Source organism: Ctenopharyngodon idella, chromosome 2 (genome assembly GCF_019924925.1).
Source record: "Ctenopharyngodon idella isolate HZGC_01 chromosome 2, HZGC01, whole genome shotgun sequence".
Classification (NCBI taxonomy): domain Eukaryota; kingdom Metazoa; phylum Chordata; class Actinopteri; order Cypriniformes; family Xenocyprididae; genus Ctenopharyngodon; species Ctenopharyngodon idella.
The window spans coordinates 16,026,979-16,041,681 of NC_067221.1; the positions used below are offsets into that span (position 1 = coordinate 16,026,979).

At 36.6% G+C, this 14,703-nt stretch overlaps 2 protein-coding genes across 2 annotated transcripts in view; one reads left to right on the forward strand and one right to left on the reverse strand.

Annotated features, from left to right (window-relative positions):
* Positions 1 to 10,870, forward strand: part of LOC127523828 (kinesin-associated protein 3-like) — a 34,850-nt gene extending 23,980 nt beyond the window's left edge. The window contains exons 18-20 of the mRNA XM_051914927.1: positions 265 to 430; positions 776 to 857; positions 9,572 to 10,870. Coding sequence (XP_051770887.1) covers positions 265 to 430; positions 776 to 857; positions 9,572 to 9,656 — 333 coding nt within the window. The 3' untranslated portion in view covers positions 9,657 to 10,870. The remainder of the gene's footprint in view (positions 1 to 264; positions 431 to 775; positions 858 to 9,571) is intronic.
* Positions 10,871 to 14,703, reverse strand: part of LOC127523809 (protein Niban 1-like) — a 29,655-nt gene continuing 25,822 nt past the window's right edge. Inside the window, exons 12-14 of the mRNA XM_051914904.1 lie at positions 14,532 to 14,639; positions 12,612 to 12,723; positions 10,871 to 12,513 (exon numbers count right to left, since the gene is read on the reverse strand). Of these exons, the coding sequence (XP_051770864.1) occupies positions 11,480 to 12,513; positions 12,612 to 12,723; positions 14,532 to 14,639 (1,254 nt within the window). The 3' untranslated portion in view covers positions 10,871 to 11,479. The remainder of the gene's footprint in view (positions 12,514 to 12,611; positions 12,724 to 14,531; positions 14,640 to 14,703) is intronic.

Consider the following 14,703-nt stretch of genomic DNA (forward strand, 5'->3'; position numbering starts at 1 on the left):
GCGGAGGGTCCGGACGGTGTTAGAAGTCTGTGCAACGGTAAATGGTAGATTGCCAGACATGACAGTGTATGGGACCCTCTGAGATATTCACTGGAAATCTCTTATGGGGAGTTCAAGTAGAACTGGCGCTGAAATACAGAGTGCCAGCCCTGTTTTGACAACTTAAAAACATAAATTTGCACAGCTGTGTGGTATAATTTAGGTTAGAGGGGAGTAACACATTTCAGGCGAATAAATATACATGTTTGTGTGTGTTCTTCAAAGGAGTATGATGAAGAGTGGGGGAAGAAGATCCAAAGTGAGAAGTTTCGCTGGCATAACTCGCAGTGGCTGGAGATGGTGGAAAGCAGACAGATGGAGGATGCAGAGCCATACCTGTATGGAGACGACCCGGACGCCCTAGAGCAGCCTGATCTCTTCTACAGCACTGGTTCGAAACCACACATACACACCAAAACACCCCTTAGAGGAACATGGCTGAGACCACAAAAGACGTTCACTGTTTTCTTGTCTCCTGACATGACTTGATTGACATCCTGTGCCACAAATTGACAGATATGGAAAGTTAAAACCCTTACATTTAGATTCAGATTTTTCACGAGAATTGTGATGCTGTATTTTGGCTTGATCGTCCGTCGAGTTGGTGTCATCAAAGCCTTGTCATAGTGAGAGGTTGTCAGGAAGATAAATGAGGAGAGCTGCTGGGTGGAAGTGGCTCTGCTGGGTCGCTGTCTCATACGTTTGTTTGCTCTATATACTTTGTGTGTGTGTACAGACGGTATGATGCCCCCTGAGCCCGGCCTCAGTCCAGACTTCTACAGCCAGTTCCACTCTCAGAATGGAGACTTCAGCGCCTGGTGAGTGAGCAGCTGTTACCCTCATCAGCTTCTCTCACATTAAATACATATGTAAAATGATTTTTAAATGTATTTCCTTAAATAATAGTCAAGTCACTTTTATTTCCATAGCGCTTTATACAATACATATTGTTTCAAAGCAGCTTTACAGTGATAAACGGGAAAATCACTGATGCAAACAGAGGTTAAATATGCTGTAAAGCAGCTCTGCATTGTCTGTAGTGTCACTAGCTGAAGTCAGTTCAGTTTTGATTCAGTTCAGTTCAATAACTGTAAAGTTCATCAATTATCAGGGTAGCGCCATATTTAATTTTTGACTGTAATGAAAACGAGGCTGTGAGGGAAAAAATAGTGTATTCAATGGATTGTAGTGTTGTTTAACAGCAATCCGATTATTAAGCTGATGAAACGTCTTTCTGGTAAAAAGTAAAAGTATTTTAAAAGTATTATTCACATTATTATGGACACTGCTTCCCAGTTAGTTGAGCCAGAAGATTCAATAACATTTTAAACAAAAAAATAAAATCTAAACTGACACAAAGTAGATTTTGATAATGTCTAATATATATCCAAATGCAATACCTAATAAAAGCAAGCCATTATGTCTGATACACTGTTCTCAACAACAAATGAGTGTGAAGTTGTCATTTGCAGCTCAAAATGTGTAAGTTCAGAAGTATTTATCTTGAGGTCTTTTTATATTTTTATTAAACTAATTATATAAAACTATGTTGTCAGTGCACTACAAATGAACTGGATCTATGCCTTTATTTTGTTATTCAGATTCATAGAAAAAGAGAAGGCATAAGAGATTTCTTATCCATTTATGCAGGCAAAAGCGCACAGCAATGAATGGGTTAAACCTGTTTACACCTGGTATTAAGATGTGTTTTGGTCGATCTGATCACAAGTGGACAAGAGAGACGCACGCGTACCTGTTTACACCTGGTAATTTTAATCAAAGGATAAGTTGGACACTGTTTACCAGTCAGTTGAGCCAGGAAATTCAACATTTACAAAAAATAGTAAAATCTAAACTGCAAAAGAAAGTAGTCTTTGATTATGTTTGAATATATATCCAAATGCAAAAGCTAATAAAAGTAATTAATTACGTCTGAAAACACTGTTACGAGCAACAAGACTTGTCTCAACTCTGTTTAAAAACAGGCCTATGCTGCCATTAAGTGATTATACTATGCATTACATTTGATTTATTTCTTTTTTTTCAGCCAGATAGCATCTGCATATTTTTACTTTCACATAATGCATTATAAAAAAAATGTTTTTTACTTTTTATTTGTATTATTTTATATAGAAATAAATGGTGTATAATTTATTATGTAGAAGATGTAAGACACTTCCAGATTCCCTTTTTGTCATTACTTTAATCCCTCAACATGGCAACACTCTTCAAGATATGCAATACCTTTTCGCATCTTCCAATATTTTGGCATCATGTTGAGAAAGTTTGCTGTGAATCGAATGACGCCCTTTGGAGCAGTAGTTAAAAATTCAGAGCTTGATTCAAAAAATCCAAATTCAAACAAAAATAACTGACTTTCTATTAGTCGGAGCTAATGACTATATATTAAAAAGTTGTCCAGCTCAATGAAAACAATATATATTCCGAGTTTGGTGACTGTACGTAAAACTATCCCCCCACTTTAGTCAAAAGGTGGCGCTCCTGAGCTCCTCCTAGAAGCCCATTTCTAAGGCATTGCTCATGTGTACTGGTCAACAACTCTGATGTGTGTGTCGAGTTTCATGCAATTTGAAACATGCGAAGAGTCTAAAAAAACACCCCAAAAAATATTAAAGTTTGACGCATTGCCATGACAACATTATTCAAGATATTACAATCTTTTTAGAGGTGTACATCTGCGGTGTCTTGTCATTATTTTGACTAAGCTTGAAGCAAATCGGGTAAAAATAAGGGCGATTTCAAAGCATTTAGAAAGTGGCACATTCCTGCTGCCAGTTGGTGGCGCTATGACTTTAGCCCTGTCCACACGAACATGGGTATTTTCAAAACCACAGCGTTTTCTATGCGGTTTGGCCATTTGCCCACACGCAAACATAGTATAAGGTCACTGAAACCGAACCTTTTTGAAAACTCAGGGTGCCAGGGTGAAGATTTTCAGAAACTCCGGTTGCAGTGTTGTCGTGTAGCCGGGGAAACCGGAGATTTTGGCTTGTGACCTCGGAGTGCACGCTGTTATCTTCTTTGTTTAACATTAGATTGTGCGCTGCTATCTCCTTCTGATTGGCCAACATGGCTTTACGGTTAGGGTTATATCGCCACCTGTTGGTTTGGCATGCTCTTGACAGCGCTTCATGACGTGTTTTTGCGTTTTCATGTGGACGGAATATCTTTTAAACAAAGGAGGAAAAAATACACATGCATGTGTGGATTAGGCCTTAGTCTTATAATAGTCTTATCCATATCCAACAAACACACAGCTGAAGTTTCATCAAAATCAGTGAATGAATGCAGAAGTTATAACACACTTCCTGTTTCCCTTTTTTCGCCATAAATTTGTTGCCTCACCATGGCCAAACCATTCGAGATATCAAAAATCCACTTGCAATTTAGCATCCTCAATGTCTTTACTTCATGCTGACTGAGTTTGGTTACGATCAAATGAATCCCCTAGGTGGAGTATATCAAATTCCAGAGCATGCGTTTTTCAAACAACCCATAATAGTTGACTTCCTGTTGGACTGGCATATGACATACAGTCCGAAAGTTGTTTGGCTCGATGAGATCTAAAAGTTTATAAAGCTTGGTCACTGTTGGTGAAAAGGGGTGCGCTACAGAGCCTGTCAAATACAACCATATAAAATGGTGCGCCACAGAGCATAAGGATACATAAGGAGTCATTTACTCATAAGGACTTTCTTTTCTCAAAATAAAGAAAACATTTTGAAGGACGTTGGAAACCAAACAACATTGGAGCCCATTGAGAAAAAAATAAACAAAAAAACAGACATTTACAAATATCTTGTGTTTTGTCATATAGAAAAAAGAAAGTCATACAGGTTTGGAATGATATGAGGGTGAGTAAATGATCACAGAATGATCATTTTTGGATGAACTACTGTATACTTGTAGAAGTGCTGCCAGCTTAATTCTAAGATTCAGAGAGAAGGGTGGAAATGGTCATGTAAAACTAATTAGTACAGTTTTTGGTTCAAGAAACCATTATTAACATATTGTTGCCTTCAAGGGAAAAATAAAATACTTTTTCACATCTTGCCTAGTCAGACCAGTAGTTTATATTTTAATGTACCCAGCATTGTTTTAGAAAAAAATGTATTTTAATTGAAGGTTATTATTTTTAAAAAAAGCTTTGTGACAGCTATAAATGGGAATACACTTTCGCTACAGAACATTGCCATACGATGTGAAACATAATATTCCTCCAGTTCTAACTGACACTTTTGGCACTTTTATAAGTCATCCTCATGTAAACCATCTACAGTACAGATTATATTACCTCAGTGATGTATTTAAATCAGCAACAATCTTTAATACATCACGAAAATCCAAATATTTTGGATATGGTTAGCAGGGCATAAAATCACGAACATGTAGTGTAGTGAAAGCTGGGCAAGTGAAGGTCCTTTTCTCCCACTGGTCACAGACCATCAGGCCATTGATATTGTTTATCCCTTTGAGCTCACCAGTTTGTTTTTGTAGTCTTCAGAGAGCAGCATTTTAAAATTTTCCACATTAAATGTATTTTTGGGTTTTCTAAGTTGTTTAATCATTTGAAGAACATGATTACAGCTGTTCAAAAAAAGTACCAAGTAATATTACTCTGTCTGACATTGCCTTCCTCTCTGTCAGTGGCACTCTATGGCCCAAAAATAAACATGCCTTTTAAGTCCCATGCAGCCAAATATATTGTCTACATTCCTCTACAAACACAGACACACATGCGTACAGATGAAATAACATTTCACCTCTCCATCCACTCCAGTGCTCACATTGACTATCTCAGCCTGCCAAAGAGCTGATCTGTGAGGAAATGGATCTGCCACTTGTGTTTGATATGCAGCTCTGATATAGTGCATGCTTACTCTTGTAGTCTAAACTTGCCCTGATAGCGCATACTTGATACGATTGCTTTCACTGGACGTGTTTAATATATGCGCTGTGTGCTTTGTATGGAGAATGTGCTGCTCGTTGGCCTGTTTGTTTTGGCTGGGTGGGGATTTGGGCACTTTGCGGACTGACGGCTGGGGCACTGAGTGCCGCCGCGCTGTCATGTGGGTGAGGATAGAGGCGGGATCCAGATGGAGGGGCGAGTTCTCCAGCGGCTCTTTGTAAAGTGATACATTTCAAATATACACCGAGGGGTGGGGGGCAACATTAGGGTCCTGGGATGAATGGTTTAATTTGAGTGGGCAGCTCTGAGTGACAGAGGTTACCATAATAATCAAATAGAGTCTCAGTCTTTACTTAAGATGCTTGTGAAACGATGTGTGTGAACGCAGGCCCATTGGAGTGGTTTGACTTCACCTGCGACATGTATTTGATTCACTCATGTGGTCCATCTTGATTCCCATGTAGGGTTGTATGGTACAAAAATAGTACAGCGGTATCGAAAATTTACATTCACATTGAATAGTTTTTTTAATATATATATATATATATATATATATATATATATATATATATATATATATATATATATATATAAATGAAATCCATTTGCATTCTTCATACTATATGGCATCAACTATCATCAAAATTAAATATCATAAATTTGTATAAACATTAATGAGAACATCTTTAGACTTTTTTTGTTTTTGTTTTTTACAAATCTACTGATCAAAAGTTTGGGGTAAGGTGTTTTTTTTTATTTTATTTTCTTTAATTCAGCAAGGATGCATTGAATGAATCAAAAATTATTTAAGTACAAAGTACAGCAGTTTGCAGAATTAATAATAAGAAATGTCTCTTGAGCAGCAAATCCGCATATTAGAATGATTTCTGAAGGATCATGTGACACTGAAGACTGGAGTAATGATGCTGAAAATTCAGCTTTGCCATCACAGGAATAAATTAGATGAATTTAAAATATATTTAAAAAAAAACATGCACTTAAAATTATAATAATATTTCACAGTATTACTGTTTATACTGTATTTTTGATCAAATAAATGCAGCCTTGGTGAGCATAAGTGACCTCTTTAAAAAAACATAAAAGTTTTATCAACCTTAAACTTTGGAATGGTAGTGTATGTGTGTAAAGTGTCGTTAGATTATTTAATTATTGCAGATTTGCATCAAAGTCAGTGGGTGCATTTCAAGTGCAATTTGACATTGTTGGAGAAGAGATTTCTCTAACAATGTCAAATTGCACTTGAAATATATGTATAAATATATATCTCCCAGGAAATACATTAACTGATTTAAAGAAAAAAAAAAGGGAAACCTTGAATGCAATTTATGTTGCTTTGGATAAAAGCATCAAATAATAAATAAAACTGTAGAGTGTATATATAATATACACTTATAAAGTTTATATATAATATATATACATAATATACACTGCTTTTTTTTGCTCATTGTTCAAAGTACCAAAATCCAATGCAGATAAAAGAGAAACAAGTGAGTAAAAGATCACAATTAGTGCTGTCAATCTAGTAGTTAATCACACATTTTTTTCTGATTAATCACGAGTAATCACACCTCACATTAAGTTTTTAATTTATTTTTTATAGTAATAATTTCACATTTAATCTCCAAATTAGTGTAAAAAAAACAGCATAAAGACAGTATATTTTAAATATTTGATCTAACAGGTAGGAAATATACAGAAATTAAATAAAGTTATCCAACACTTTATAGCCTTCACTGCATAAATTATATTCACTTTTATTTAAGCTATAAAAGTGATTTAGTCAAGAGCAGTGAATGATTTTCTCTTTTTCTTTTGTTGTTTGATTAGGATTAATGACAGACTACAGCAGGTTTATTAGGCTGCTGTCACTTTAATACATGATGCGGATCTGAAATGCATCCCATTTCTTCACTTTTTATGTTAATTTAAGACTTTATTTAACTAATTTAAGGGCATTTTGGCATCAAAACGGGCATTTTGGCATAATTTTGCGTGTTTTTGCTGCCGGTGCGCTGAAGCGGCTTTCTGTTCGCATGAGTCGTGTGTCTGCCACATAGGACATTGACAGATCATATAATTTAATGCTAGCTAACGGATGACGGAAAAAAATGGATGCTGCGTTAATTGCGTTAAATATTTTTAACGTGTTAAACTAAAAGAAAATAATCGCATACGTTAATGCATTAATTTTGACTAATCACAAATTATCATTTTGAATAACCATACAGTAAGCATTGCAATATTATTGTATTGTGTCCTACATACCAATATAATTAACACCAGAGCCCTGTTGATTCCCAGAGACAGACAAGGTGCTGAATCAAGCTAAAACTGGTCACTCTGAGCATGAGCGGGACACACTGTCTGCAGATGGGCTTCTGATGTCTCAGAGGAAAACCAGTTCTGTGTGCGTGTCTTTTGTGTGCACACATCAGCCTGACAAATCCGCCTTTATTCAAGCAGTGTGGCGCTGCGTGTCCCTAAAGCCTTGGGGAGCTTGGACGAGAAGGCAGGAGGAAAATAGAAAACAGGGATGTGGAGACGCAATCAGGCAAAGGAAGGGGAAAAAAGGGCTGCTGTAACTGGAGATGTGACAGGAACGGGAGATCAAAGCGCGGGCTGGAGAACGACTTGGGGAAAAAAGGAGGAGAAACGTCCTTTTATAAAAGAGCCGAGACCCGTTTCCTGTGCAAACACACTCTTCTGAGCTATGAAACAATGTCTGGTTAAAAGGGCCTTTTTTTACGGGCACCTTTGGCCGTTTCCCCCCAGAACGCCAGGGCCGACCTGGCTCCCTATGAGCTGTCAGTCCCACCCCCACTCAGCTTTTATTACCCTGTTTTGAAGCCCCGTGCAGGAAGAGGTGACAGGCTGCCTCATAATTAGACAAGAATGTGCTCGCTATGGATCATAGGCAGGGTCGGTCACAGGACTGAGATAAATCGTCAAACAAATTCAAATTCAAATTAATTTTCTTATCTGAGTTCATAGTGTTATTTTTGGGCGTTATCTTCCCGTAATTAATGTCCTGATACCAAGTTGAAGCACAAAACTAACCCTTATAACTCTCAGCTATAGATTCTTCCTCTGTAGATGACTATCCCAGGCTCTTGAAGCCTGTATTTCTTGCTAAAGAACTTGCTTTCAAGGAAAGCCCAAGTGAGAAGGTAAAATTTAGGTGTCGGAGTCAAAAAACAGAGGCTCAGAGCACCTACAGGTGGCGTCAATCCGTGCATGAATCCCTCTTACCCGCTGTTCAAATTCAGCCTGACAGATCTGGCAGGCCAATAGGAAAAAGACATATTTTAGACAGCAGAGTGTGTGAGAGTCGGGGTGCTAAGAGGAGCTAGCTGTATTTGATTACTGGAGGTCATATGAGGCTAAAAACAACACAATGTAATATGGGCACATAGGGGCAAAGCAAACAGCTCATATTTTAAAGACCGTAGGCCTGAAACTGTTAGTTTAAAGGGAAGCAGACAGAGCCAGTGGCCAATTTGTTTCTAGAACCACAGCACTTTTCTGGCTCTGTTCATCCTGAATGAGTGTAAAATTCTTGTCGAGGTGCAAGAAGGACAGGAACGTGTCACACCTCTCAAAAATGAAATGTTGTTTTTATTCAGTCTTTGTTAGTTGCTTTGTTTTATTAAACAAATCTCATCAGATTTACTTGAATAATGTAACAGTTTTAGGAATATTTTGAGTATATTATGTTTTGAATATTTAATACACTTAAACATTTTGTAACTTGACACTGTACATGTCGTAGCCTGTATTGTACGCTGCCGGTGGGCAATAGTATACAGTATGGGAGGCTGATATACTGTAGGATGTATGGTTTACATTGGCATGCAGAGCCCATTGAATTGAAATCTTGGCTTTTTGGCAGTCTTTCATGGGACAATATGCAGCAGGTAAATGTTTCACAGAAAGATTGCAGTTTTCATTTTATACTTGTATAACTTTTTTTTTTACATCTCTGTTTATATCATCATAGACAAGATGAGTCAGTCTTGGTTTTGTTGGTTGATTCTTGTTATGTGATTGTAAGTCTTTATATTGTTAAAACATTAATTCATTAAATTCTCTTTGTTAACTTCTCATTTAATGTAATTGTTACAATGAATCATTATTGGTGGTTATGAAATGTATCCAGTGTGCTTGGACCAATCTAAGGGCTTAATAAATTACACCACTTTTATTTCATAAGCACATTTTTATAGTGCAAAATATCAATGTCAAAAGTCATTCTTGGAATTTAAAAGCCAGCTAGATAGCAATTTTCATAGAAATTATGTGTGTGTAATATATATAAAATATTATGCTATAGTTATAGTATATAATTTATATATTTAAATTTACAAAAACATTCAAGCTTAATGAATTAATGTGTAGTACAGCACAGCACCGACACGAATACAGAATCTACGTTAACAAATCAATCTTTCTATACGCACCTGATATCGTCTCTCCTAATAATATGTATGGAAGAAGGCCATCTAGTGACTCTTAGAGGCAACATGTTAAAGGTAACATGATCATCAGATTTAACGCTCACTCGATTCAAATCTCTTTCCTCAGTAATGGAGCCGAAGCACGTCCTGCCACTGCCTACGGCTTTCGTCCTGATGAGCCGTTCTTCCACGGGTACGGATCCAGCAGATAGAGTCACTGCATAACAGTTTGCTACAAGACGATTTTAATCTCCTTGAAAACTCAAACGCTGTGAACCAACCATCTCTTCCACAAAATGTGAGCCCACCCTTGGATTCAAAGGCAGATTTAATGACGAGACCCCCGTAAAATGCTTGGTGATGCTTTATAACTTTAAATGATTAATTAACAAGCAAATCAGTAGTTCACGTTCATTCAAATATGAATATAAAATATGTTATATATTTTATATTCCCATGTTTGGTTATAAATTGTTTTTTTTTTTCTGACTTTTTGAATGTACACACATCTGCTAAGCTTTATTACATTATGTAATGCTTTACATTATCTTATACAATGTATTAATATTATTTATGAAAGATATAAAGCGCTGTAGTTCAGTGGGCATAATTTGGGTTCAAAACTTTTTGATCTTTAGAGAGAGAGAGAGACATACAGGTAAAGTATAATGTGCTGCATGCGCTACATACCACCAATGAAACAACTGACTTACTAATGACAAAGTTACAGTTTAGCTTCAGAATAGTCTTCATTTATTTATACATTTTATTTTTGTTTTTTAGGTTTTGGAGAGTGCACTTTAATATTAAGTATAATCACTGAACTGGATTAAATCTGTTCTTCATATTTAAATAATTATCAGCTAAAATGTTATTGACTATTTTATCTTTACATGATATTATAATGTACTTTCGGCCAGTAAATGGATTATTATATAGCCAGTTTTCATTAACCCAATGACCATAAACTGCATTTACAGCTTCATAAAGATGTAGCATCACTCACTATCTTGCACTACTTGTCTTATAACAAAACTATACGCTGTGTCTGTCAGATAGCATATATTAGTAGACATTCCTCTTAGAGATATTTATGAATTAACTACCTAACCATGTCCAGGATTCATTGCTGTGAAAAGAGTCTTACAACACTATAAGTAAGGTGCTAAATGCTGCCTCTGTTACAATTTTATGTAATTGTTTTTACTTGATTATCATGTTTCTGATTGAGCTGTAGCATGTGTCTGTTCATTTTTAAGTCTTATTTTAGAGTACTGTAATTTAGTTTTAATTTATCACAATGAATTCAGGACCGCTCTGTATTTCCAGACACAAAACGTGCCTCGTAACATCTTGGCCTTTGCTGCTATAATGATCCTGTGAATTGTCCTTAACTGCAAACAGAAGAAATAAAACAATGCACTAATTTTGTTTTGTGGAAATTTATTTTAACAGACTCTCTGTGATAATCATATGTACAAAGGTACTGTGTCTCATTTTCAGAAAATCTACAGCATGGTAAAAAATAATTGTTTAGTGATCAGCATGACCCCCTTGTTATTTAATATAAAGAATGAGTTGTCTGTACAGGCCAGCACAGCTTGTGAATAAATTAGTCCACTAAAAACATTTGTGTACCATCTAAAAATTTAGAGTTTCTAGTTTTTGTCATTTAATTTTAATAGCCTCACATTGTTTAAAAAAATAAAATAAAAATGTTCTAACATTAAAATTATGCTGTCTAAAAAAACTGCAGGTACAAACAACCATTTTTGTTAATATGATACAAGATAAAGTGTTAAAAAGGACTGAATTCTGTTTACATAGACACTTGGTTGCTATGTGAGTCAAAGTATTTTACAAAAAGTCAGACTTTAAATGTTAATCATTAGATTAATAATAAAAAATAGTAAATGATGTAACTATAAAAAATATATATATATATGGAATAAAAAACAAAAAAAACATTGGAACACTGTAGTTGGTTTTGTTAGCAAAGCTGGATAGTTGATGATAATTTTTCATTAAAACATTTTTAAGGCTGGTTTTCATTACAAGGTCTCACTATGTCCTCTACCTCGATGACCTCCATTATGAGATTTCTGATAGCCTGCACACTGTCAGCGGTCTCCTCTGGTGAATCTGTGTTCACAATGCCTTTATGGTCCTCCAGCTCTGATGTTAAAGCAACAGCGCCCCCTACCGGACCATCAGGAACAGAGTCAAGAGCAGGAGAAGCATCCACTGCAGGACTGTCTTGCGTTTCATTACTATTGTCATCACTAGATGGCACTGCCTCACACACCTGGCTATCCACACTGTGCTTGGCGTCCACATCAGTGTCTTCAACACATACATCTGTGCAAACTTCTTCACTGATCGTCAGTTTAGCGTCAGGTTGGACAGTACGGACACATTCCTCTTTGATTTCAGACTGCGGAGTACTTGCATCTTTACTCTGCTCATCTGCTTCCACATTTAGGGTTTCACAGGCATCAGCAAGAGCAACAGGCCTTTCTGCAGCTGAGTTGAGACAGACTGCTTGGTCTGAACTAACAGAAGATCCCTCTGTAACATCATCATCCTTCACTTTGGAAGGTGTCTCTGGTTGTGGAGAAGATGAATCCTCTGCACATATGATGGTTTCAGGTTTGGTTGAAGAAACATCAGTCTCTGCGACTGATGTTTCTGCGACTGACTCTCTCTCTAGAATAGGAGATGAATTATTAGGTAATGTTGGTGGAACATCTGGCTGGCTTTCAGCAACACTGAACGGTGATTCTGGAGGTTCCGCAGATTCTGGAGAAGACACTGTAATCTTCACTGTAGGAATGACTGAAGTATCATGTGTCTGGTGGGTGTCTTCACTGACGGTTCCTCCTGGTGGGGAGGAGATCTTTTGCTCTGCCTTCTGAGAGAGAGCCACAGAGGCCAGCACTTGGGGTGGGCTAGAAGGGGCAGAGAGGGGCGGCGTGCGGCTGTCAGCCAAGCTGCTTTGACTAACACACTGCAGGTCAGTACTGTCCGCAAACAGGTTGTTCTTCTTCAGGCTGGCTGCCTCTTTCACCACTGTACAGCAAACATATGGACCAATATGTAGATGTTGAGTATTCTGAAGTTAATAATATGTCTCTAGACACTCAAAACAAGCAGCTAAAACAGTTTACCTTTGTTAACTTCGTTATTCAAAAGGTTGAGTAGTAAGTTCTCATAGATATTCTCCACTTGAACAAAGTTTGTGTAATCTGCAAAGACGAATTGTTCAAAATTCTGAAGCTCCTGCCAAAAAGAGAAAAAAAATTCAGTCAACAATTCAAACAAAACGCTAATCACCCCTGTATTTGAGCAGGAGCCTAATATCAAACAAAATCATGATTCTGTACAGGCTGACCATTACTAAGTAGTGCATTCATTGACACAAACACATATCACTATCTGTGAGTATTCTCAGTCATCCAGGTCATCATTAGGGTTGGGAACCAAGAACTGGGGCCAGTTGCATAAACATAGCCATTATGTTACCCAACTAGCAGTTAGTTAGGGCTAGTCAGTCTTACTTTTCAGTATCAAATTACACCAATCTACGTTTTTATGTAATGGACATTAAAAAAGATATGAACAGTCTAGAAGAAAAATATTTGATTACTAACTTGTAAGACTAGTCAGTTCTTTTTAGTGAATCAAATACATACAGCACAGCCAGTGTAGTTTGATTCCCAGTTTTAAGGCCCGTTCACACAAAGCATAATGATAACAATATTAGGGCTGGGTATTGACACAATTTTTTACGATTCGATTCGATTTCTATTCACATGCTTGCGATTCGATTGCGATTTCGATTCGATATTGATTATTTTGGATGTAGTATATCAGTTACAGTACATGGCAAATTTTCTAGAGGAAAAAAAATCTCTCAACTAATGCTGTAAACTACACATGGGAGTCAGTTGGTACTACTTTACTATAATATTGAAGGTTAAAATTAACTTATTTATATACAAACACTTAATTGAGTGTAATTTGTTTTTTTATAATAAATAAAGTTTAGAATTACATAATCATATTTCTACTCCAATTCTTTTTTTTTTTAATATAAACATTTAAATCGTGGCTGTCATAACTGATTTATTCAAACATGCATTAAATATTGACATGATAATGAATATGTCACGTGCATAGCTATTTATCAGAATGCTGCTCTCTAGAGTTCACTTTTCTAGCTGCCTAATGAGTTTATGGTCACTGAATATGGTTTTTCTGAGGTAAATGTGACTTTACGTGACATTGTTTACAAGCTGTTTTACTGACGTCTTCCGACGTTGAAACACTGAGACATGATACGGATTTCGGTAAGTTGTACTGCATATTTTAACATACCTTCAGATGTTTAGTCATGTTTATTTCGCGCTGTAACTGGTATTAAAGCGGAGGAGAGGATGTTCACATGCGCTCCGTGCTGCCGCTTCTCTTTAACTGAGGCGCGATCTGTCACGTCACATTAAACAGCGCCAAAACGGTATTTATTTTTTGAATCTCATAATAAGATGGACATAATTTGAAATCTGAGACTTTGCTTCATATCAAAAGTAACAAAGCACAAAGATTATTGCGATTTATTGGATGGGAGGCGCGCTACATGTTCTGTTCATTCATCAACTGAAAACAGACTAGACTAATCGATTCTTGGGATTTAAGAATCGATATCGGTTCGTAAAAATGAAAATCGATTAAAGTCGAGAAATCGATATTGTTTACCCAGCCCTAAACGATATAGTTCTAAAAATCGTTCTAAATATAATAAAATAGCAGAGTCCACATCACAACTATAACAATAACGGCACAGAGAAACGATGTCGTTGGAATCACTTTCAGAATGATTTTTTCCAGCTGATGAATGATAAAAACAATGACAGCCAATCAGAATCCAGCAGATTTTAAAGAGCTCGAGCATCTAAAGAGGCAGATGACAAAACTGCAGTGCATGCTTAGAATAAACAGAACAATATCATCCTCTGATAATATCATTATCAGAACAATGTCATTTTTTTTTTTTTTTACAAACTTGTTAAGAGATGAATAGTGCATACAGTTTTGCAGCCGGGGGCCAGGTTTCTCTTGATGGCTGGCAGGGTGATGTCAACCAGGGCGTCCTGGAATATCTTCTTCCTTACTGTGCTGCTGTCATAGTCAAATTGCTAAAGGCAAAAGCAAAAGTTTTCATAATGATTGTCATATATTAGAATTATTCTAGTAAGATGG